The sequence below is a fragment of the Ovis aries genome, chromosome 4 (genome assembly GCF_016772045.2).
Source record: "Ovis aries strain OAR_USU_Benz2616 breed Rambouillet chromosome 4, ARS-UI_Ramb_v3.0, whole genome shotgun sequence".
Lineage (NCBI taxonomy): Eukaryota > Metazoa > Chordata > Mammalia > Artiodactyla > Bovidae > Ovis > Ovis aries.
The window spans coordinates 109145405-109172808 of NC_056057.1; the positions used below are offsets into that span (position 1 = coordinate 109145405).

At 38.7% G+C, this 27404-nt stretch overlaps 1 protein-coding gene across 6 annotated transcripts in view; it reads right to left on the reverse strand.

The window, feature by feature from the left end:
- TPK1 (thiamin pyrophosphokinase 1) overlaps positions 1-27404 on the reverse strand; it is a 392694-nt gene that overhangs the window by 274394 nt on the left and 90896 nt on the right. For 4 of the 6 annotated variants that reach the window (XM_004008152.5, XM_042248970.1, XM_027968906.2 and 1 more), the window contains one exon: positions 23145-23216. The exons of the other annotated variants lie outside the window; for them this stretch is intronic. In XM_004008152.5, coding sequence (XP_004008201.4) covers positions 23145-23216 — 72 coding nt within the window. The remainder of the gene's footprint in view (positions 1-23144; positions 23217-27404) is intronic. 6 annotated transcript variants of the gene reach the window in all.

The window sequence follows — 27404 nt, forward strand, 5'->3', positions numbered from 1 at the left end:
ACACACAATTGAAGAGTCCAGTATTGTTACACAGTCATTTATAAATAAGAAAAACATTTTATACATCTCTAATCAACAGTGTTGAAAAGTTGGTGAAATTTCAGCTGGTTCAAGATTCTTTATTAGAATATTTTTGGAATATGGTAAAAAAAAATACAAACACATATTATGTACATATCCATCACATCTGTAAATTCCTGACTAGTTCACTTTAGCAAACATACTGTCTCAACTTAAAAACCTGAATAAATCAAGGAGGCATACTTCCATGAACTAAAAGTCAGAAGGCCCAATCATGAGTAATTTCAGTGAAATAAAATAATCCCAAAAGACAAACTGTAATTCAGTATACATCCATACAACACCTATCTACAACACAAAGGGAATTTTTATGTTAAATTGAAAGCATTTTAGCAGATATGCCCACCTGTGGTACATAGCATTCCTTATATTGCTGTTACCATTACATAAAGGAAAAACATGGCAAATCTCTGAGTCAGAACAGATATTAGAAATAGAGCTTTGGGAAATTATAACCTGATGTTGTTCTAACAGTCAGATGCAGCAGATAAGCCCAAGGTATTAAGTTGCTTCTAATATTCAATATACTACTAAATTTTCATTATAACGTAACTTTTTTTCACTATATATCTACCTTTTTTCATGAAGTGGAATGCTTAATCCTGGTTCATTACTTATGCCAACACTGTAAAACATTCTAACCAGCTGCCTATTTTCTGGCTTCTAGGATTTTCTGCTCTTCCAAAAGGTTCCCCGGACTCTATGGTGCCAGCCAAAGCCCCATATAGAACACCCTTTAATAGTACAGGCACCAGGACTTTTCTCCATCTGATAAACAACAGCTGCACCCTTCCACACCAGCTCAGAAAATAAAGAATTCTACGTCCTGTTTTCTTTCTCCTTTTTGAAACAATCACTTTTGATCTCCCTGCAATTTGTTATCAGAGATGGCATTTTGCCTGCAGCAGTTTTCAGGGAACTCCTGGTGTGCGTGCACACCCATAACCAAGATCTCCAGCTCAATCCCCAAAGTCCTTGTTTGAATTCCAATGGCATGCAAGCTACCACTGCAAGGAACACTGCGCGCAGAACATGGTTATTTCTGGTACAGGGTCTCATCTCAGCACAGGGTAAGAACTCTGAGGGGCAGGGCCTTCCCTGCGTGCCTCTCAGAGCCCCTTCAAGCACTGTACCCAGCATCAGTAAACCTCAGGCGCTAACTGACAGCATACATACACCAGACTGTAAAGCCCTTCCAGGAAAGGGTCTCGACTCATCATCTCTGTGATCCCAGCAATCTGCCGGGTCCCCATTTCACTTACTAATTTAATAAGCATTTCAAACCATCACTAACTCCGAACACTGGACAAGAGGCTTAAGGATTTAATGGCAACAGAATTCTGAGAAAATTTCCCTTTCAGAAAATGTTTTGCTTGCTCATTTTAAATCAAGAAAATACATTTCCTCAGAAAAGCCATTTCCTTCATTAAGAATTTAATGCTAATGTTCTTCATTTGCCTGTTACAATCTTCCACATAAAGCTTACCTAGTAAAAATATTTCAAACAAGAGTGCTCTAATTAGGACAAATTAAAGTCACGCTTTCATCTGGGAATTAAAATAAGTACTCAGAACAACGAAGTGCAGCAAAAGAAGTAACTGACATTTGTTTCTAGCTTCGTAAAGGAATCAGCTTTGCTTTTTTCTGTTCAAAATATTTTGTTTTGTGTAGCATTAACAAAGTTTCTGAACTGTTTGAGGTAGATATGCAAAGAAAATTGTAGTTACAAATGTTAAAGAAAATCAAGATTAAAAGGTGGATAGTAAAAACAATCTTACAGTCAAACATCAAGGCCATTATACAGACAAGAGGCGAGACGTGGTCACAAAGGGAAACCACATATGATACTATAAAGCTATGTTCCCGCTGACAAGAGAGATGTGGTATGAGAACAGCAGAATGAGAGAGACTCAGTTCAGCTCAGTCCCTCAGTTGTATCTGACTCCTTGTGAGCCCATGACTGCAGCACGCCAGACCTCCCTGTCCATCACCAACTCCCAGGGCTTGCTCAAACTCATGTCCATCGAGTTGGTGATGCCATCCCAGCATCAGACTCTTTCCAAATGAGTCAGCTCTTCGCATCAGGTGGCCAAAGGATTGGAGTTTCAGCTTCAGCATCAGTCCTTCCAATGAATATTCAGGACTGATTTCCTTTAGGATTGTCTGGGTGGATCTTGCAGTCCAAGGGATTCTCAAGAGGTCAGCTAAAACGTACATTTACTAAAGCCATTCACTCAGAAGCTAATAAATGTGCTAAAAATAAATAAAACTGTTTTAAGACCTAAATAACTAGTTCTCAAACCAGATCAGAGGCATTCTTGTTCAAAACTGTCAGAAGGGCAAATTCTTCAGCTCTGTACAGATCAACTGAATCAAAAATGTCATGGTTGGGGTCTTCCAGGTCATTCTGACACAGACTTGATTTGAGGACCATCAGCCCAAACTGCTGCATGAATACATGCAAAATTAAGGACAGAGTGTCAGACACATTTTGGTATAAAGTTCACAGGAACAGTGAACATGCTAATCAAGACAAATATTAGAAGTTATTAGGATAATAAAGATTAGAAGACACTAAATGTACAAAATTTGGTATGTCCATACAATAGAAAATTATTTGGGCCATAAAAAGGAATAAAATACTGAAACATTCTACAGCATGGATGAACCTTTAAAACATGTCTAAATGAGAGAATCCAGACATAAGAGACCGCACACATGCAGTTCCGTTCATATCAAATATCTACAACAGGTAAATCTACAGAAAGAGAATATACTAGTGGATAAGGAGTTAGGGGAGGGATATTAAAAGGTATGGGGTTTTTTTTAGAGTGATGGAAACATTCTAAAAATTAGAATTTTAGATGGATAAATATTCTCTGATGGTGATGGATAGTTATTCTCTGGTGATGGATGACAGAATAGTCTCTGAATATTCTAAGACCACTGAATTCTTTAATATGTTAATTTTATGATATTGAAATTATATCTAAGTTGTTAAATATAACCGAGTGGAACAATGCGGGGTCAAATGGCAACTGCATAGGTAAGCACTTAATGGAGTGACCAACTGTCCTCTAAAGTCCCTGTACCATCTTACATTTCCACCAAAGCGTATGGGAGCACTGAGTATTTCACACCCTCACTCGCCCTTTCCCTCTCTGATTCCAGCAATCTTGTTGAGTACAAGGAGGTACCTCGTAGTTTTTTCATTTGCGTTTCCCTGCTGGCTAATGATACGGTGCATCTTTCCACGTACATGTCGGCCGTGTGTCTATCTTCACCGGAAAAGTGTCTATTTGGATCCTTTGCACATTTTTCAATTGGGCCATGTATCTTCTTATGAGTTGTAAGAGTTCCTGAAAAATCCTATACATATGTCTCTTCTCAAACATATGATTGGCAAATATTTCTTCCCATACTGTGGGTTATCGTCTCACTTTCACTGAAGGGTCCTTTAAAATAAAATGTTTCACTATTTTTATTAAGTATCTCCTGAAAACATCAGCTTTGAATTCACTCTTTAATGCTAAGGGTAATTTTCATTAAGATGCTGGGTATTAACATATGGAAAACACAGCTTATACTGGGGAAGTTTTACTAGATTAGGAAAGATACTGTACACCCTACACAGAGATGACAGACACTATCACCTGGAAGAAACATGTCTGAAATGCCCAAACAGCATTTGGAGTGAGTTGTTTAAATGTAAAAAGCAAGAGTTCTGTGACAACTTTACTAACAGAAATAATATTAACTTACCACTTTCACGGCAGGGAAGATAATAAAAAATACAAAGTATACAAAATGAAGACTTCATGTGTTTTCCACACTTTAAATTTGAAATACTGTATACTCTACAAGGTGATTTTCCTTGGCATACAATACACAGAGCTCTCATGTTAGCAAAGACTCAGAAGACAACATAATAACGTTCTCTGAAAAGAAACTGGTTGTGGATATCTTGGAAGTCTAAAAAAGCAGAAGCTGGTGTCTACCAAAAAATGAGGAGGTCGGATGAAATAGCTAGCCGACAGACTAATTTCCTCAAGTGGGAAATGTAGGGCATGAAATAACAGTAAACAAATTGGCACAGACTGGCAGGCTGACAGGAAGAAAGGCGAGCAGGTAGGCAGAGGGTAGTAACAGAAATTCTACTTAAGGTGATGCAAGGTGTGGTGCTAAGCCCCAAAATGAGAGGCAGAAGCCAAAGACCTCAACGGTTAGGAGTTTACTTGAAAAGATGACATATATGAGCAAGGATAGTAAACAGGGTTAACTATAAAAGCCCAGAAGCCTAAGCAATCAAAATTTGCCTGTGCAGGTAGTGGTGACACCTTCAAAGCTTAGGGACCTACCAAAATGACCTGCCTAAATGAATCCAAAGGGAGGGGCAGTAGAGGAGTGGGGAATTAAGAAGCACAAACTATGAGGTATGAAATAAGCTACAAGGATACATTGTCCACAAGGGGGATATATTTTACAATAACCATAAATGCATTATAACCTTTAAAAGGCTATGGGTCACTACTGTATACTTGTAACCTATATAATACACAGTAACTGTACTTCAACAAAATTATTTAAATAATAAACAGGATACATAGGATATGGAGAGAAAATTATCAGAGGGAGGCGGATAATTCTGAGAACAACTCCAACTGACAAGGACAAGATTAGTACCTCAAAGAGATTAACTGCTGAAGCTGAAGCTCCAATACCTTGGCCACCTGATGTGAAGAACTGACTCAGAAAAGACCCTCATGCTGGAAAAGATTGAAGGCAGGAGAAGAAGCGGTCAACAGATGAAGAGATGGTTGGATGGCATCACCAACTCAATGGACATGAGTTTGAGCAAGCTCCAGGAGTTGGTGATGGACAGGGAAGCTGCGGTCATTGGGGTTGCAAAGAGTCGGACATGACTGAGTGACTGAACTGAACTGACATTAACTGGCAGGAAGAAGAATCAGTATATGGAAACACTGTAAAGAAAAAAAGAATAGTGATATTTATAAAGTTGAAAAAGAGTATAGGGTTAAGGCTGGCTTCAGAGTGAACCTTAGTGAATAATAAAGGATGTTAAAGTCCTCAGAAGTTCTGAATTTAAGAGAAAGATGAAGTGGTTTCTAATGTGCTAACTACTTGAGAGACATATATAGAGATATCTATATGGTGGAGAGCATATTTCTGGCCAGGAATAACAGCTGGCATCAGTTAGCAATTAGAAAACAAATATTAATCCAACATTGAATGGTGAAAACTAAAACAATTCTATTAAATGTAATTCCCCATGAAAAACATCCATGCTGCTTGATTAAAAGTACCTACTGCGGTTCTCCAGGAAGTTATAAAGCTAAGCTGGGGAGCAGACAGGGAGGAGGTAACACATCGTTTTTCAAGTCCTGCTTATACACTTACTGAAGGTAACAAAAGAGTTGGAAGCAGAGAAAAACCCAAGGGAGAAACACAGTCTCCATTTCTGACATTGTATGTTTTAGTGGCTAAGCAGTGTCCAACTCCTACAACCCCATGGACTGCAGCCTGCCAGGCTTCTCTGTCCATGGAATTTTCCAGGAAAGAATACTGGAGTGGGTTGCCATTTCCTTCTCCAGGGGATCTTCCCAACCCAGGGATCAAACCCAGGTCTCCTGCATTGCAGGCAGTTTCTTTACCAACTGAGCCACTTCTGACGTTAGTGTCCACTTAAAACCTGATTCTTTATTAACATATACACACTACTATAGACAAACTAGAAAACCACAAAGGACCTACTGTATAGCACAGAGAACAATACTTAGTATTTTGCAATAACCTACATGGAAAAGAACCTGAAAATAGATATAAATGTATAACTGAATCACTTTGCTCTACATATGAAACTAACACAACAGTATAAATCAACTATACTTCAATTTAAAGTTAGTTTATTTTTTAAAAAAACCTGATTGTTTCTTATGATTGCTGTTCCTGCTGTGCTAATGAATTTAAATCTCATGAAAGGTCTTCTCACTTTATTTATTAGTATACTATACAATGCTTATCTCCAAAAGCTCAAAGGAACAGTGGCTCATTCAGCCTTATAAAGTCTGTTCAGGAAACAGCCCATTTCCCTAATAAAATGAAGAGAAATGAATTTTTGACATTGGAAAATGTTCTCTGACTCTGCACATGTAGGATTTTTTGCTTTGGTTGTTGTTTTGGAATATGCATATTGAGAAACATTTGTATTTTTCCCTTCACAATACTAGTGAACTTACTTTCTAAATACTCAAGAATAAAAATGTGTTTTCTAATTCTTTAATTTCCTTCAGTAGTATTAACACAACAGTTATCAGTTTAAGAAAGTTTCTAATAGTTTAAAAATTAAAAGTACCATTATCATTCATTATGTCATCTAAGGTGCCAAAGTAAGATCTTAATCATTCCAAATAAGAAGGGGAGTTAAAAAAAAAAAAAAAAGAAAGAAAAGAAAATAGATGAGGATCATGGAAATTTGAAGAAGCTGATCAGAATTTTGTAAGCTAATGAGAAATAAAAACATGCCTGTTTACTGCTGTTATAAGAAGATAAAAGTAAGTGGCAAACACCCATTAGCTTGTTTTGGAAAAATGTTTCTTCTCACTTTTATTTACGATCCTGAAGCTGAAAATAAAGGATCTGAAAAGGTCAAATGAAATAAAAATAATGACAGCACCCAATTAATCAATCAGGTATAATAACCACTTAGTTTTATGAACCAAACATCAATTAGATGTCATCTTAAGGCTCTTTTGATAAATATAAGAAACAAAAAAGAATACAGGTAATAACAGAAAGTTCAGCAATAAATCTTCTTCTATATATATATTTTTAAGTTCATGCTATTTTACAATTTTCCATTTCATGACTGTGAATAACCTGCTATTTATCTCTAATTTCTCCTCATTTATTTTGTTGACATATTTACTGTTTGCCTTAAAGTAAGTTACAGAACTATGCTGGTATCATCCATAAAACTGAAAGGAAAAAAAAGTTCAATTCACTACTAACAAATTTTACTGGGAGTAAGATGCTTCTTAGTTTCACAAAAGTGACACTATCCATGTACCACAATCAATAAATTGTTTTAATTTTTATTCCAAACTGAATATAAAAGGCAGGTGATAGTAGTATTAGTTCAGTATTCAAAAATTTTTAAAAAAAGAAAGAAAGACACCACCACCAACAGCGTGACAAAATAAAAATGTGAGAAGGGGAAACGAAATCCTCACTGGTAGGTGGAAGTAAATTCTACATTGACTCTGAAGTTGAAATGCAATAGAAATACCATTTCCAGTTTGTTCCAACAAGTTTCCAGTAAGGATTAAAAATCCTCATATAAAATAATAAGTGAATGTTCCTGACACAATGAGCATCAAATAGTAAATATAACTGAAATCTGCTTCAGTGTCAAAAGATCGCCAAGTACCAAGGTCAACATTCAAAATAAGAAGTCTCATTAGTCTCACAGTGCGGAGACAGAATAAAGGAAAATGGGTAACTTTCTACCAAGTTATTATCATACTGATTGGAAGTCTGACATTTATGGTTTGTAACTTCTAAAAGTCAGGCTAGCAGAAAAAATTTTCAGTTTGAGGAGATATACAGTGAATGAATCAAAACTCACTATACCTACAACTGTTTGAATAAGAGACTGCGTAGCTGTTTTCTTTTCCGAAACTTGAATGTCAATTGTGCCTAATAAAGAATAAAACATCCACATTCACATCTCATTCTCAATTTTTGGTTAAACTGAATGAACAATAGAGATGGGAAAGGTCTCATAAGTCTATATGAAAGTGAAAGTGTTAATTGCTCTGCTGCTGCTAAGTCACTTCAGTCGTGTCCGACTCTGCGACCCCAGACGGCAGCCCACCAGACTCCTCTGTCCCTGGGATTCTCTAGGCAAGAATACTGGAGTGGGGTGCCATTTCCTTCTCCAATGCATGCAGCCATGATGAGTTGCTTCAGTCGTGTTGGACTCTGTGCAACCCATGAACTGCAGCTCTCCAGACTCCTTATCCACAGAATTTGCCAGGCAAGAATACTGGAGTGGATTGCCATTTCCTACTCCAGGGGATCTTCCAACTCAGGGATTGAACTCGGGTCTCCCACATCGATAGAATCTTAGATGGTAGATTCTTTATCATCTAAGTTACTTGGTTATAAGAGTTCATGGGTACATGCTTTCAGGATGATGAGAAATGTCACCAACACAATATAAAAATAATTTTCTACAAACAGAACCTCCAAACCATTTCTATACCTCAGGGATCAATGCAAAGAAATAGAGAAAAACAACAGAATGGGAAAGACTAGAGAGCTCTTCAAGAAAATCAGAGGTATAAACGAAACATTCCGTGCAAAGATGGACTCAATAAAGGACAGAAATGGTATGGACCTAACAAAAGCAGAAGATATTAAAAAGAGGTGGCAAGAATACACAGAAGAACTATACAAAACAGATCTTCATGACCCAGATAACCATGATGGTGTGATCACTTACCTAGAGCCAGACATCCTGGAATGTGAAGTCAAGTAGACCTGAGGAAGCATCACTACAAACAAAGCTAGTGGAAGTGATAGCATTCCAGTAGAGCTAATTCAAATCCTAAAAGATGATACTGTGAAAGTGCTGCACTCAATATGCCAGCAAATTTGGAAAACTCAGCAGTGGCCACAGGACTAGAAAAGGTCAGTTTTCACTACAATCGCAAAGAAGGGCAATGCCAAAGAATGTTCAAACTACTGCAAAACTGCACTCATCTAACACACTAGCAAAGTAATGCTCAAAATTCTCCAAGCCAGACTTTAGAAGTATGTGAACCGTGAACTTCCAGATGTTCAAGCTGGATTTAGAAACGGCAGAGGAAGCAGGGATCAAATTGTCAACATCCGCTGCTGCTGCTGCTGCTGCTGCTGCTGCTGCTGCTGCTGCTAAGTCACTTCAGTCGTGTTCAATTCTGTGCAACCCCATAGACAGCAGCCCACCAGGCTCTCCCATCCCTGGGATTCTCCAGGCAAGAATACTGGAGTGGGTTGCCATTTCCTCCTCCAATGCATGAAAGTGAAGAGCAAAAGTCAAGTCACTCAGTCGTGTCCGACTCTTAGCAACCCCAAGGACTGCAGCCTAGCAGGCTCCTCCATCCATGGGATTTTCCAGGCAGGGGTACTGGAGTGGGTTACTATCACCGTCTCCACAACATCCTCTGGATCATCGAAAGAGCAAGAGAGCTCAGAAAAACATCTACTTCTGCTTGACTGACCATGCCAAAGCCTTGGACTGTGTGGATCACCACAAACTGTGGAAAATTCTGAAAGAGATGGGAATACCAGACCACCTGACCTGCCTCTTGAAAAATCTGTATAAAGGTCAAGAAGCAACAGTTAGAACTGGACATGGAACAATAGACTGATTCCAAATAGGGAAAGGAATACTGTATATTGTCACCCTGCTTATTTAACTTATATGCAGAGTACATCAAGAGAAATGCTGAACTGGATGAAGCACAAGCTGGAATCAAGATTGACAGGAGAATTATCAATAACCTCAGATATGCAGATGACACCACCCTTATGGCAGAAAGTGAAGAACTACTGAGCCTCTTGATGAAACTGAAAGAGGAGAGTGAAAAAGTTGGCTTAAAACTCAACATTCAGAAAACTAAGATCATGCCACCTGGTCTCATCACTTCATGGCAAATAGATGCGGAAACAAGGGAAACAGTGAGAGACTATATTTTGGGGGGCTCCAAAATCACTGCAAATGGTAACTGCAGCCATGAAATTAAGACACTTGCTCCTTGGAAGAAAAGCTATTACCAACCTAGACAGCCTATTAAAAAGCACAGACATTACTTTGCCAACAAAAGTCCATCTAGTCAAAGCTATGGTTTTTCCAGTAGTCAGGTATGGATTTGACAGTTGAAGTATAAAGAAAGCTGAGCACCAAAGAACTGATGCTTTTGAACTGTGGTGTTGGAGAAGCCTCTTGAGAGTCCCTTGGACTGCAAGGAAGTTCAACCAGTCCATCCTAAAGGAAATCAGTCCTGAATATTCACTGGAAGGACTGATGCTAAAGCTGAAATGCCAATACTTTGGCCACCTTATGCAAAGAACTGACTCACTGGATAAGACCCTGATGCTGGGAAACACTGAAGGCAGGAGGACAAGGGGACGACAGAGGATGAGATGGCTGGATGGCATCACCAACTCAATGGACATGAGTTTGCAAAGGCTCTGGGAATTGGTGATGGACAGGGAAGCCTGGTGTGCTGCAGTCCAGGGGGTCGCAGAGTCAGACATGCCTGAGCAACTGAACTGAACTGATTCCAAATTTAACTAAACATATGTAGAGTGATGTGCACACAGATTTTAATGTTGTTAAGTGTGGAAAGATTGCTTTCTATTTACAAAGAAAAAGAATTTATATATGCTTTCTATTTATTTTTCTTCTGTGGCAAAAAAGAACGTCACTTCTTTAAAACCCAGAAAGGAGACACATCTCGATTTATGTTTTTACTTTGAGATGATCAACAGTTCACCTCTTTAAGAAAGTATTAAGAGGCTATTAAAGCATGCTTATAATTCCATTATCATTAGAAAAAATAACAGTGTTAGACTAATTTGTTACATAAACATTATTTTTTGCTTTGTTATGTAAGACAAGTTATAAAAAGGCACAAGTGGAATGGAAGTTATAATTGACGCCTCTGCTAAAAATGTTCCATAAAAACTAGAAACAGTGTTCCATTATGACAATAACCCTATCTCATTCCAACAAGAGATGGCATTTTATTTAACCAGAGTTTTGCAAGACAGTCCTTAAAGGCCTATTGAATGCTACAAATAAAAATATATTTTCTCGAAGATGTCTTTCATTCAGTACTAATTGAGATTTTTAAAAAATGATAAAAGAAAACCAAACTAACAGTCCTGCCTACATAAAGCAACAGAGGATCCCTCGAATTTAAGCATATGGACATGGATAAGCCATACACGATTAAGTCTATTATGTTAAACTATTTAACATAAACTATAAGCTTAGGCTGGCATATTTATATCTCAAGATCCCTAAATTTGCTTTCTATGGACATTCACAACCATACTCCTGCAAATTTCAGCGTATGTTTATCTTTTCTTCCTCTCAGATGACAAACCCTGCTTATTTCTGGCCAGTAAAAAGATAATGCCTCTCTTCTCTTTCCTGTAGTGTTCTATATGCTGTTGAACACAAAGGATGCACAATGCTGTGAATCATAATTAAACTGCCAGGGAAACCCCAGGTAAAGGGCTGATCACTGTAAATAAGATGTATAAAATAATCATAAACCAGAAAGACAGGCTTGGATTTGTAACCAATGATAGATTATACATCAAATTACTATTTGTCAAATGAATGATACAGGCTGGTAATGATCAGTATGTTTTAAACATAGTATTACCAATCTGTGCTTTTTTTTTAATATACTCAAAAGTTGCTGACAATTGAAAATACACATTGCATTTAATCTATCCTGTACCATCTCCCTCTTAGACTCCTAGAAACATCCCAAAGACATATCATGTCACTGAACAAGTCGAAATACCCTCCTGTTATTAAAGGTAATGATGTAACACAAGAGGGGAGGGGCCATTTTTTGACACTTTGATCTTCATAACAAAATTATGCAACAATTTATCTTAAGGGCAGGAGTAGAATTTGAAAAATATTCTGGAAGAGTCTGTTATTATCCATTAACGTCTATTAACTTTGCAATGTGTTTCACACATTTTCGACATATATATATTTAGGAAAAGGGTGACAGAGGATGAGATGGTTGGATAGCATCACTGATTCAATGAACATGAACTTGGGCAAACTCCAGGAAATAGTGAGGGACAGGGAAGCCTGGCATGCTGCAGTCCATGGGGTCGCAAAGAGTCGGACACGACTTCGCAACTGAACAACAACATATGTATAGGATAGATAAATTCTAACTAAAGGGTGTAAGAATTTTATTTTTTTTAACTTTTTATTTTTACTTTATTTTATTTTATAATACTGTATTGGTTTTGCCATACATTGACACGAATTTTAAATAAAATATTTTATAACACTAATTCTTACAGTCATATATTTATGAGTTGAAAGTGAAAGTCACACATGTCTGACTCTGCGACTCCACGGACTATCCAGACCACGGAACTCTCCAGGCCAGAATACTGGAGTGAGTAGCCTTTCCCTTCTCCAGGGGATCTTCCCAACCCAGGAATCGAACCCAGGTCTCCTGCATTATCAGCAGATTCTTTGCCAGCTGAGCCACAAAGGAAGCCCAACAGTACTGGAGTGGGTAGCCTATCCCTTCTCCAGCAGATCTTCCTGACTCAGGAATCAGCCTGGGGTTCTCCTGTATTGCAGGCCGATTCTTTACCAACGGGAAGTACATTTATGACTTACTGGGGAGGAAATAACCATCATCGGCCTTTATTATTTTTTGACACCAACAATGGGAAAAGATATGAATTTAAAAAGGAAATACTGGATTTTTTTTACTCTCAGTAAACATATTAGAAAATGCTATACTGTGAAAACTTGGTATTTTAAAACTACTTTTCTTTTTTAAGTATCAAGTACAACAGTTCATGGGCTTCCCAGGTGGTGCAGGGTAAAGAATCCACCTTCCAATGCAGGAAACACAAGAGATACAAGTTCAATATCTCAGTGGGGAAGATAACCTGGAGGAAATAGCAACCTACTCCAGCATTCTTGACTGGAAAACTCCATGGGCAGAGGAGCTTGTTGGGCTATTGTCCATGGGGTCGCGAAGAGTCGGACATGAACTGAGCAAATGAGCACACATGCACACAGACAGCAATTCATACAAAGTACCATGAAATTAGGACGCATAGCAGGAGAATTATAAATGCCTTACAGCTATGCAGTACTTCAGGCTTTGGTTTCAGTTTCTTCAGTGCCCTATGATAATGTAGTTACTGAGACAAAGCATCACACAACACGATGATCTGAGAGTGAATCCTAAGAAAATAACACTGAGGTCCCTAATATCTGACATTTATAACACTCAAAATAATGAAAGATCTAATTCAACAGAGATGGGCCATCACCTTGGGATGAGAGTCATAAATTCTATTTCCAGCCTCAAATCAGACTACACACATTTTGTTCTGTATCACTAATATATTAAAATGGCATCTATTTAAATGACTTTTTGTAGTCCTCAAATGTTTCTGTATGAGTGGGACAGATCTTTCCTGCCAGCCTTATTTACAGGGACTACAGCTTGTACATAACTGTTTTGTTTAATGGACCAGAACCAAGTATGCAAATTGCTCATCAGATCTTTGGCTCAATGCTCACTTAAATGTGCTCAAAGCATAAGTTCTGTGAACCACTAAGAACAGAAAATGACACAAATAGTGTCAATTTGGTAGTTCAATAAACTGTGCTAAGCCTCACCGTTACAGGATTCTTAAGTCTAATGACTAATCTGCTCATCAGTAGAACAGATGCTTCCTGGATCATCTGAATGAAAATTCAGATACCCTAAAGCCTAGCATTTTCCCAGCTAAAGTATCAGCTGGATCTTTGCTTGGATGCAATTAAATGACAAAGACGCACACGATATTCTACCTATCCAGGTAGTCATAACCAGCAAATCCCTTAAAAACCAAATTTATGATAATGATTGAGATGGCAGGGTGTCTTATTAAAGGGTATCACTATTTCACTTCCACAGAGATCCTGCTATTATAGGTATCTAACACTGCACACTGTTCAGTTATATTGAATACATTCAAAATTATAGACTATTTCCTCCACTGAGCACTGAAGAATTGATGCTTTTGAACTGAGGTGCTGGAGAAGACTCCTGAGATGCCTTGGACAGCAAGGAGATGAAACCAGTCAACCCTAAAGGAAATCAACCTTGAATATTCACTCAAAGGACTGATACTGAAAGTCCAATACTTTGGCCACCTAATGCAAAGAAGCAACTCATTAGAGAAGACCCTGATGCTGGGAAAGGTTGAAGGCAAAAGGAGAAGGGGACGGCAGAGAATGAGATGGCAGATACCATCACCAACTCAACGGAGATGAATTTGAGCAAACTCCGGGAGAAAATGAAGGACAGGAAAGCCTGGCATACTGAAGTCCATGGGGTCACAAAGGGTCGGACATGACTTAGCAACTGAACAACAACAAATAGTTACTCCCCTACTAGCTTAAACAAGTGTTTTGCCCTATGATTTACCCATGATGCCCCATTCAGTTCGTTCCGAACACTGCCGGTAAATTCAGATACAGAAGGATACAGATCAGATTTCCACGCACCCAAACTTCTGAGTGAAGCAGGAAAGAGGTCATCCTCTTACTAGTTTTTCTGTTTCCCAATGGTAGCTTCTTTCCGAGACTCTGAGCAGCTATTACTGGGAAATCAAATGCTCAGAGAGGCTCAGTTTCCCCCAAAGACCAGGACTCCAAAAATGTTCACCTTAGTTTTACTCTGTAATTGTACACAAATATTAGCCAGTGGTAATGTTCTTTAACTGACTTTCAGTTCAGTTGCTCAGTCGTGTCCGACTCTTTGCGACCCCATGAATCGCAGCACGCCAGGCCTCCCTGTCCATCACCAACTCCCAGAGTTTACTCAAACTCATGTCCATTGAGTCGGTGATGCCATCCAACCATCTCATCCTCTGTCGTCCCCTTCTCCTCCGGCCTAAACTGACTTATAATCAAATAAGTAGCATGATCTTCCCAGGTGCAGTGGTAAGGAATCCGCCTGCCAATGCAGGAGATGCAAGAGATGCAGGTTTGATCCCTGGGTCAGGAAGATGCCCTGGAGAAGGGAATGGCTACCCCCTTCAGTATTCTTGCCTGGAAAATCCCATGGACAGAAGAGCCTGGTGCGCTACAGTCCATGGGTTTTCAAAAAAGTCAGACATGACTGAGCACGCATGCACTCTCTCTAAAAATAAACTTTCAGCAGCTTGCCTTCAAAGAAACTATTACAAGGGATAAGCCACTAAGCAAAGCAGGACAAAAAATTATCACACATAGAAACATTAATATTTATGTAACACATCACAGTATTTAGAGATCAAACTTTAAAGCAGGACGGGGTAAAAATAAATGTTTCCAGATTCTTAAGGGTAAGATAACTATTCACAATGTGGGTAAAAAGAGGTGATTCGTACCATGTTTCTCCAACTGCTTCTCCAAAGACTACTCTTTCAGAAGACCTTCAAACTAACTGAATAAGCTCTGTGTTACAAGTGAATGGAGAAAAGCTACCATGGAGAAAACTTTATGTCTCTGTAACAAATTTCTTAGAAGTGCTGTGAACATGACAATGTCTGCATTTTAGGGAAGGCCACCTAGGACCTGAGCACTCTGACTGGGAAAATGACGGGATACCTTCTAAAGAGTTGGACACCATCAACTCATGATACTGGATGCTTGGGGCTGGTGCACTGAGACAACCCAGAGGGATGGTACGGGGAGGGAGCAGGGAGGGGGGTTCAGGATGGGGAACATGTGTATACCTGCCGTGGATTCATGTTGATGTGTGGCAAAACCAATACAATATTGTCAAGTAATTAACCTCCAATTAAAATAAACAAATTTATATTTTAAAAAAAGAAATGCAAAATGTTGAATTCACTTTTGGATAGTTGACCTAAAGGTGATGCTTCATTTTTAACTAGGTTTCTGCAGCATTCAGCTGTCCGCTTAGTGCAGAGATAGAATTCTAGAATCCTTTGGAGTTTTTCGCTTGTGTTTTACTTTTACACTGTTTCAGTGAGGACACAGTACCACAAAGGTCCTGCGGAGCTTCCCTACCAAGGATGACTGTTAACAACATGCTTAGAGTCTTGTAGCTAATCACACATCAGGCTTACTTTATTAGGCTTAACATCAGCAGAAAAGTCTGTGTGCAAGTGTGTGTGTGTCCCTGTAAATTAACTTGGAGCAAATGTAAGTAAATAAATGAATGAATGAGTTTTAAAAATGTATGTTTATATTATATATATATATATATTTATATTTACTAAAATATAAGTAGCCATACTAACTTGAAGCCATTTTCTAGTTACATTAAACACCAACATACCAGTTAGGACACAGATCTACATGGCATAAAAAAAAAAAAAAAACCACAGTAAAACAGGCAGTCAAAACCTCTACACTAGCTGCCAGAAAGGATACAGAGTCACATGGCCTGGCAATCTCTATTTTAGGGGCATTTGCCCATTTAGTCACAGCATTTCATCTACTACCTTAACTGATGGTTAAAATACACATAAAAATCATTTCATGGGCAATAATGAAACAGAAAAAATGCAAGTATAAAGCAAATAATGAAGGAAATATTAAATAGCTAATGGGGGCTGTCACTGTCTCATTATAAAAATGATATTTTAAATCTTTAAAAAGCACATATATTTCTATAATTAAAAATAAAAATCTAGGGTAAAACTGAGACATGTATTTTCTCAAAAATAAGGTTAATCTACCGTTCTCACAAAGAAATTAAGAAAGGGGCATTACAAGAACTGCAATAAAAATATACAGTAAATCTCTTTAGAAATTAAAGTCAGAAGATAAGGGTGTTGCTTAATTGCATAATTTTATACTCTTCTCTATAATAAAAGATATACCTTACCATAATACCTTAATGGACAAAGAGGATATATTCCAATGACACATCTGTTACCACTTCAACTGTCAAAGACATAAAATGAAAGAGGCAAAAAAGGAATATATTCTTTGCACATGAGCTATGAGGAAAAGAGGTGAGATTAATGAAAATAGCAGTTCTGATTGGTTACACTAGGAAATACAAAGTAAGCACTTGGGAGTCTTAGAGCAGAAGAAAAAAGAAATTGGTCAACAGAGCTCCAGTTCAGCAGAAGTAGCAAAGGGACCCAACCTAGGCTGAGAAACGAGAGGAGCCTTGGCTGCAGGGGAAGAGAGTGTGTGTGCGCACGCACCTGCTGCCCGCTAACTGGTTCACAGCAGGAAAAGGATTTCCAGCATCTAGAAAGAACCAGAGACAGACCCTGACCTTCAGCAACTGCTAGGATCACCTACAATGGCTGCTCCCAGGCTAGTCTCACCAGAACCAGGAGGAAAACACCTCTGCTAAGCTTTCTGTATCCTTCTTTAAGAAGCTGAGCCTCAAGGAGGGATCAGGTAATACTTCTAAGTAAGAGAAGCAAAGGACAAATACTAGGAGAAAATCTCTACCTGGGCACACTAAGTAAGGAAGCTTTTATACACAGGAGGTGGCATTTGAATTAGACCTTTAAAGATGAGTCAAAGGTTGAAAGATGAATAAGTATAATAAAAATCTATTTCAGGCAACAAAAAAAAGAAAAAGAAGGCAGTTCAATTATATCAGTCATTAAATACATAGGATGGGGTAGCAGCAGTAGATGAGGACAGAGGAAAAACTATATTAGAAACACACTCCAAAAACAAACCCAAAAGATGGACTATGACTAGCCCTTTCAGAGTCAGCTTTAGGAAGAACCCTAAGGTGATTCTGAACTTTCAAGATTATCAAAAACGTTTTCTTTGAAATCCTTCTAATAGACATAATGTATACAAATACATACCATAGGAATGAAATAGCTATTTCTTTAATATACCAAGTATTTTAAAGCTACCAACCAATCTACATATAAAAATTACAAGTATCCAATTTCTCTTAATGAAAATAAACAAAATGGACACCAGAAGTGAAAGAAGAAAAGTCCCACGGAATAGAGAGACAGTAGCAGAAAAGGAGAGGAAAAAGAAAACTTCACATACTGTACATCTTTAACTTTGGCTGAGCTTCACTTCAAGTCATCAGGAGAAAACAGTCCTGGGGTGCATATTTCACAAAAGAAAGGGTCAGTACAACAAGGTACTTTATAGCAGATCTACGGCACTTCCAACTTCAACCTGATGGCAGTACTGATCACTAGCACAAAATCGGTAAAATTAGTGGAGCAAGTCGTGATTCTGTTAAAAAAATATTTATTCAGCTAAAGTGTTTTTCTTTAAAGAAAGACAAGCATACAGACATGAGCCAAGCAGATGCAGTTAATCACATGCTACAACAGGCTCACAGCTGTTGAGACGCAGGGCTACAGCGCGTTCCTTCTGAGGCCTTGTGGCTCTTGAGGAAGATGCTGTCATCAAGAACAGGCTGCAACCTTATGCCTCCACAACCCCATCTTCCCGCCCTGCCAGGGAAGTTCCAACCACAACTGAGAGCCCAGAGTCCCACCTGAACCTTTCCTGCCCCACCAGCTCTCCATTCCAACCAAAACCCAGAGCCCAAAGTCCCACCTCCAGCCTCGAGCCCCATGCCTGACACAGAAGGGCCTCAATAGGTCCATTACAAACAGAACAGAAGCGGAAAAAATGATACTATGAAACCAAAGACCTTGTTTTTCAATTCATCAATTGTCACATGTGCCTCCCTTTAACCTGTAAGACCCACTGGATCTGTCAAAATATCTTATGATTTAAGCCTCACCCAAAATGAACAGAGTATATTGCCCATATCTTCATGTGATCTTAAGGTTGGTTTCCAGGGGATTAAGAGAGACAGACACCCAGTAAAGGAAAGTAATTGCTTATTAGAGGAAAAAGCTATAAGGCCAAAGATTAAACACGTGGCATTGACATACCCTGATCATCGATTCATAATCTGATTAATATGATCACCACTGTTCTGCAGATCAAATGCAAGAGGCAGGTTGAGGCCAGGAACTCATGTTAAAAATGAGGATGTACTTCAGGAAGTCAAACTCCTAGAAACCTGATATATGATCAATCTATGCAACCTTATCCCACATAAATGAATGTCTGTGGGTTTCTTATTTCTTTTTTTTGTATTTCAATTTCATCTAACTCAAGAGACCTCTCCTACTACCTGTAAGGACCCAGTAAGCTTGGTGACCCCGAGATGAAAAACACTGACCCACAACAAGAAATAACCAGAGCCATTCAAACACAGACATCTCTGTTTCTTTCACTTGCTATATATTTCAGGGTGAAAAAGACATTTACTGGAAGAGAAAGCCTGGCTTAAGGGGAAAAAAAAAAAAAAAGAGCGAGGGAGGGAGGGAGGTTAAAAAATATAACAGCAATAGTCATAAAGGCCAATAATCTCTGATTGCCATAGAGCACTTAGTGAGATACTAACTAGCCTGTCATTTTATTTATCTACTACCTACCAAACATTTATTTTATGTCCCCAGATTAAATCCAGAGTACATAATGTTAGACAGGTAGGGATATATTCCAAGAATTGTGACCAAAAAGTCCTTAAAACTTCATGATGTGATAGAGGGAAAACACATTCAAAAACTTTTATAATTTTAATCTCCCTTGAAGCTCTTCTTTAAGTCATTTAAACTAGATTTTATAACATGTGAACTAACATCTTCAAAGTAGTCTTTCCTTTGAAAGGAATCTCAAGAAATCCCTACTCAACAGAAGCCTTTCACATACAAGTTAAAGGTAAAATATAGACTTTTATATAAGAGACTTATGCTACGCAGTAGCCTTCAAATTTTCGTGTGTTTTGGTTCTGTGGTCAGCTCTGACCATTTACTTAATTTCTGCTCTTGCCAAATCTTCACACCCACAGAAGTTACAGAAAATTCTGCACACATAAATTAGCTCAACAGAAACAGCAGGGCAGCCTCCAGCCATGACTTACTTGCTGAAATGAAATCTTTTAAGACACAATTCTGGCTCTTCCCCCAAACCACCGATGCTGCTTTTCTCTGGGACATTCTTCTGTGAAAATCTGCTCAGGCTCAGAGTTTCCCTATTTCATTGCCATTTCTTAGAAGAACGACAACACAAACACAAGCCCACAGCCTCTGTTATGAGAGTCACAAAAAACCTATTTCTTAGTCTTTGTTAACAGAGTTGCTTTTTCTAATGGTTCATGGCTCCAAATGAGAAGAATTATCCTAAAGGCATACATGAAAGAATTTAGCATTTCAATAACCTAAAGAAAAGTTATTTGGGAAATGAGAATTATCTAACCATTTCAGTACACAGTACACTTTAGATACCTTTACTTCCTTTCATATACATGTACTGACCAACTGTTCATTTTTTAATGCAAATCAAACGATTAGTCAAGTGGGCCTTAGGAAGCATCACTATGAACAAAGTTAGTGGAGGTGATGGAATTCCAGTTGAGCTATTTCAACTCCTAAAAGATGATGCTGTGAAAGTGCTGCACTCAATATGTCAGCAAATTTGGAAAACTCAGCAGTGGCCACAGGACTGGAAAAGGTCGGTTTTCAATCCAATCCCAAAGAAAGGCAATCCTAAAGAATGCTCAAACTACCACACAATTGCACTCATCTCACATGCTAGTAAAGTAATGCTCAAAATTCTCCAAGCCAGGCTTCAGCAATACGTGAACCATGAACTCCCAGATGTTCAAGCTGGTTTTAGAAACGGCAGAGGAACCAGAGAGCAAATTGCCAACATCTACTGGATCATCGAAAAAGCAAGAGAGCTCCAGAAAAACATCTATTTCTGCTTTATTGATTATGCCAAAGCCTTTGAATGTGTGGATCACAATAAACTGTGGAAAATTCTGAAAGAGATGGGAATACCAGACCACCTAACCTGCCTCTTGAGAAATCTGTATGCAGGTCAGGAAGCAACAGTTAGAACTGGACATGGAATCAAGATTGCCAGGAGAAATATCAATAACCTCAGATATGCAGATGACACCACCCTTATGGCAGAAAGTGAAGAGGAACTAAAGAGCCTCTTGATGAAAGTGAAAGAGGAGAGTTGAAAAGTTGGCTTAAAGCTCAACATTCAGAAAACTAAGATTACGGTATCTGGTCCTATCACTTCATGGCAAATAGATGGGGAAACAGTGGAAACAGTGGCTGACTTTATATTTTGGGGCTCCAAAATCACTGCAGATGGTGACTGCAGGCATGAAATTAAAAGACGCTTACTCCTTGGAAGGAAAGTTATGACCAACCTAGACAGCATATTAAAAGCAGAGACATTACTTTGCCAACAAAGGTCCATCTACTCAAGGCTATGGTTTTCCAGTAGTCATGTATGGATGTGAGAGTTGGGCTATAAAGAAAGCTGAGCGCCAAAGAATGATGCTTTTGAACCGTGGTATTGGAGAAGACTCTTGAGAGTCCCTTGGACTACAAGGAGATCCAACCAGTCCATTCTGAAGGAGATCAGCCCTGGGATTTCTTTGGAAGGACTGATGTTAAAGCTGAAACTCTAATACTCTGGCCACCTGATGCAAAGAGCTGACTCATTGGAAAAGACCCTGATGCTAGGAAAGATTGAGAGCAGGAGGAGAAGGGGATGACAGAGGATGAGATGGTTGGATGGCATCACCGACTCAATGGACATGAGTTTGGGTAAGCTCTGGGAGTTGGTGATGGACAGGGAGGCCTGGCAGGCTGCAGTTCATGGGGTCGCAAAGAGATAGACATGACTGAGCAACTGAACTGAACTGATTATTTGGTGAACGTCAGGCCTGAGACATTTCAAATCAAATTCACTGCAGAAAAACTAATGAAATGAAGAACTTCAGTCAGCTCAAAAATCTACAGCATTTCACACTATGTGCAAAACAGGACTATTAACCACTCCCAAAATATGAGGCTTAGGATGCGGTTTTCATTATCCAAGGTTTCTAACAGCTCCTATCAATGAATATTTTATCAATTTCTAATGTTTGCTGTAAAACACAGGTTTACATGTGCTCCTAAAAATACTATAAAACATGATACAATAAGTTCAGGTAAAAAAAGATGTGCCTCGTCAGTCTGCTTTGGTCTTTATAAGCAATATCAACCATATTAGATTCTTTCTTTCAATCACTGTAATTACTAAGCAATTATGTGCCACGCACAGCACGAGACAACAGAGATAAAGTGACAAAAAAGGCCTTCTGGCGTTAAGATGCCCAAATAACTGTCTAATTCCAGGGAAGTAAGCAGTAAGTGCTATGAAAGATAAGTTGACAGTTAAGTAACTGATTACTTTTAGGGCAATGTTAGTACAACTACAATGTGAAATTTTAAGTTAGCTAATTTAAAGTTGGCTAAATTTGGAACACCAAGAGTTTTCATCCTGAGCATACTGAACATGAAAAATTCTTTCTACGAAATTATCTATATAATAATTTATTCCCTCTAGTATCGCAACTACCTTTGTCCAGATATGAGCCGATTAGTCTTACAGATTTGCATTCTAAGACACACAATCTCAACAATAAGAACACTAGTGTGGGCTGGTAAAGGAAAATCAAGAATATGCTACAATATATCATGAATCAAGATTTCTGTTTATCTAATTTGATCCAAAACTTACAGTGAAAACATAGCAAAAGTATCCCTTAGGGAAAAATAAAACAAGACTTCATTAAAGAACAGAGGATCAACATGGCAAATGCTATTTAATACTACTTTCTTGAGTTAATTCTATAAAAATCAAAGAATAATGTAAAAGAGTTAATAAAGCCTATTTCTTATATGAAACTTCATAGAAGTTTAATTCAGTAAAAAAATATTCCATTTTTAACTATATTTTTCTGCACCCCTAGAAATTCTAATATACTGGTAACATGTCTTCTCCTTTTATCTTCCAGTCATCCTGAAGCAATCTAGTTACTGAATGCTGGAATGAGTGAGGCTTGTGGAGGTTTTTTGCTGTCACTGGAGCCAAAAATAGTTCCACTTGAACAAACACTTGTAAGTACTTAGGATAAACATCCACATAATAGTTATAATATACAGTAGAGTGGTGCTATATTATAATTCTGTCCTTAGAGGTCCACTCCTTGGAAACCACGTGTATGAACAGATTAGCAGAGAAGCAATAATAACGTCTTCTGATAACTCAATAATTAAATCAGCATATTATAAATTCCACTTTTTAGTAGTCCACCTGGTTTCTGGGATACTTAACCATCACATTAGTCCAAAGGAGAGTAAGAAAGCAAAGAAATATAAATGCTAATTAAGGTTACCTTTGTGCCAAAGATGACGAAAACATTTGTCCAAAGGCTGGTTCAGAATCACAAGGCAGTATTTCAAACTCCCTATGGGAAAAAGGCAGAATCAAGTGAACAAGTGAAGTCTTGTGGTCCCTAATTTGAGTCTGGAATCGTACTCTTATTAGTTTAGGTTTTAAGTCTACACAGAGCTAAATTTTAATCACAGCTGATTTCTTATACCTGGATTTGAAACGACACGGTAGGTTAACTGGATCTACTTTATTCCATCACTATTCCGTCACATCACTATATTGCTGAGGAATTTATTATTAAAATATAGTTCATCATAAAACCAACTGCAGACCATGAAGCTGTGAAGAGGTGAACACAACTTAGCGACTGAACAACAAGTGCTTCTTTTTGTAGGGGTGCACAGCAAAAATGCCCCGATGTGAATTCTTGTCCTTACGAAACATACACCACTTTGCTACAAGTACCCTTCTGCCTGGCTGGTTTGGTGTCAGCTTGATGTCTGCCAAGCTGCTTGGGTCTAATGGGTGTGTCCCTTTACATGCATTTTCATCCTCATTTAATCACAGTCTGTCTTTCCCTCTCAAGCTCTCCCTCAGCCCCACTTGAACTCACCCATGGAAAACTTCATTTCCATAAGATCCTACTACCTCTTTCCATGACTCTTTTATTCCCACTTTTTAGATGACACTCAAAAGACCAAGGAAGATGGAGAAAAGTTACTCCTCCAACAGTCATTTCAAGCCTTTTATAATGTACTGTAAAAAGTGCCAAGCAGAACACAAATGAGGCTGGCTGAAAATCTGTCATTCAGCTCAGTCTGAGCACTTCATTTCATTTATGGAAAAGAAATGTTTGTTTGGTGATAAGAAAAATTAATTGTTTTTTTAAGCAATCTCAGTGTTAGAAATAGAACGAGATAAGGAAACGAAAAGGGGATGCCATCATCCACAGCAAATGTTATTAAGTGCCGATTATATATCGAGCACCAGGAGTACGAAGAGGAATAAGATTACAGGGTATCTGGAAGATAAGACATTTATAATAAAGATGATTTATTCCACATACAGCACAACACAAGGATAGGAGGAGCGCCAGGTAACAGATAAATGAATGTGGCAGAAGTTCAAAGCCTAGAAAGTCAGTAAGGTCCAGTGTCATCCTAGAAATCCTGGTGATATGCAGATCTCTGAACTTGACCTTAAAAAGAGCGCCGGACAGAACAAAGAAAAGGGCATTCCAGACAGAAAAGACAACGCACAGGAAGCTGCTATCCTTTGCCAGCAGGACTGTTACCATGGAAAGTTTAGGAGGCAACATCCTAATGATGGGCACCTGAGACATGGATCCTAACATTCCAAATTTTACACATTCTCTTTACAATGACAGAGAAATTTCAGTCCTGGCATCCAGGAAGTATTTAAGAGTGATGCAGAAATGAATAGTAAAAGCAATTTATGTATACTGGAGGATCAGCCATACAGAGATGACAGGCGAAGGTGAAAGTGCAGACACGCGGCTGAGATACTGCGAAGAAAGGGCAGAGAGAGAAAAGAACTAACTGCGAACATAAATCGCCATATTTTGCTCAGTGTTACAGAGCAGGAGGACGTCAACAAGGGAAATACCGAAGAAACAGCTACAGAGGTAAAAGAACTAAGCATTTCCAAGAATGTGGCATCAATAATGCAGCATCAAAGAGACTCGACGATGAGGAAAGGCTAACAAGGGGGCGATGATGTCAAAGCAAAGCCTGAAAATTCAGAGGACAGTAAAGAGAGCAAGGAGTGAGAACACTGTGAGATGCCTCTTCTTAAATAAAAAAGTGAACTGTGAGAAATGGGGGAGAAAAAGGCAGCAAAGTCTGGAGAAAGTATTTTAAATATAGAATATATTGTATTCTAATTAGGAAGAGGGAAGTGAGAGAGAGAAGGGAAAGGGTTCATTCATTGATTCAACAGGTATTTATAGAGCACAAAGCAGTCTCCTTTGGGAATTAACATACCCGCCCCCCTCCAAGCCTGGCCCAAAGGCTTACATACTATTGATAAAAACAGGTATTGAGACTGAAGCAGAGGATGATCTATCACAGCGATATCGAGATTGAGATAGAGGCAGAGGAGGACTGATTTCCTCATAAGAAACCAAACAAGAACAAGGACAAAATATGAAAGTCAAATGGACATCGAAAATAACCGCTGCAAGAAATGGACTACAGGAGCTGAATATCCACAGGTTTAAAAATAGGAATTCAGTTGGGGTCAGCTAGCAGACACGGGACATCAGATGGGTCTCAAATTCAGGACTTATCCCACCCATTCTGGGATGTTGAAACAGGAGTCGGTGTAAACAAGATGGTGATGACGGCTGGTTGGAGAACTGGCAAAATCACTTGTCCAGAGGTGAGGGGAAGCCAGGAGGCATCTTTGGGCCGCAGCAGAGTGAACGATAGTGGCAAAAACCAGTGATTACCGCACAACACTCCTCCTCCTCTTATTCAACAACAGAATCCTGAGAGGCTTTTGTGGTTTCGGCTTTGTTTTTTGCTTTGACTTTCTGGCTTTTTTTGTTTTGCTGGGCATATTACTGTCCAAATGAAAAACTATCTCTTAGATTCTCTCCAGCAAAACGTAGTCATAGCACTAAGTTCTGGCCAAGAAAATGTATAGAGGAGCCTGATATGTTACTTTTAGGGAGTCTCCTTAAAGTGGAGCGGGGAGGGCTTTTTCTTCTGTTTTTCTTCCATTCTGCCATCTGGAGCAAGACTGATGAATGAATAACAGTCTAGCAGCCACCTGGGATGCAAAGAACAAAGACGACAGGCTGAGAGAGCCTGGGTCCCTGATGACTCCATGAAACCTCTGTGCCAGCACTTCAATGCCTGACTCCAGACTTCTTTTATACGAGAAAAAAAACTAAACTCCTACTTTAGGTCAATAATCCTTGGGGTTGTTATTCTGTAGAGAGAAACTGAATTTTAATTAATGGGGTGATCATGGTCTTCACTGGGTAAGGTAAAGATGATCAAGAGAGAAACTGGAAAAGACAAAGCGCAGGCAAGCATCAAAACACAGGAAGACTTCAACTCACTCATTTATTCAACAGGGATAAGAGATTCATAGCCTGTAAATGCTTGATACGACGTTAATGGCAAGGAGCTAATAGTTAGAATAAACCAATGGTCCTTTAATCTTTGGCAAGGTCTGCACTGCTAAAGGAGGCATTCAACAATATTGCATGTATGTGTAAGTGAAGGAGCAAACTGCTTTCTGTCACTGATTCTTTGATATGTGAACTCAGTATTTTTGTGGCTCAAAGAACAATCTGATGAAGGGGAAAAGCATTATTATCCACCTTGCTGCTCCTCTAAAACCCACACTTTCATTAAGGCGTTATCTGTGAAAGCATTTTCGAAAAGAACCAAGACGTTTGAAAATGTATAGTACAGTTTGCTAATGATATTATCCAAGAATTAACTACTCCAACTTTTTCTATACATAACAGTTATGTTAATCTGGTTCAGTGCATAAAGATCCTTAGGTAGTAGGATCTAATATTCTTTCCGCTTCTAATCTAGACTCCTCTGCAATTAAAACTAAATGAAGTCAGTTCGGCACTTATTTTACCCTCAAAACCCTTATGGTTACTAGTCCCTACTAGGCTGCAGACCATGTAGTACCCAGTACCACTCACTATTTCTAAATAGGTTATGAGAGAATCTCAATGCAGAGAGAAGTCCATGTCAGCCTCAGACACTGAACCACGTGACCTTAACTTCTGACTCTATATGTGTAGGAATTTAGAAAAATAGTCAGGACCATAGCAGTAAGGAAACTAACAGTCTTGTATCAAGTACTGGGTTAGCCAGAAAGTTCGTTCAGGTTTTTTTGTGCCATCTTATGGCCAACCCAATATTTCTCAAGTTGTCACACTGATGCTATCCCTAGGAGGTATATAAAGACTTAAGAGAAAGGCTGGGAAGAATTTCTTCCTTATGTTGTAAAAACGACAACTTTTAAAATCAAATGTACTATGTCATTCCCCTCATTCTGAGGAGAATGAGCCATTCTCTCTCAAAGAGAAATCCAGGATAAGTCAAAATACTTGATTTGCTTTCTCAAAGGGATTTCAATTATAGACGATGGAAAACCCCTGATTCTGGATGGCTCAAAGCCAAAGTACTCCAAGTCGCCTGGAAACTCTGAATTAAGTACAAATGTCCAAGTTCATGGCTAGGTGGGTAAAGAATCAGCCTGCAATGCA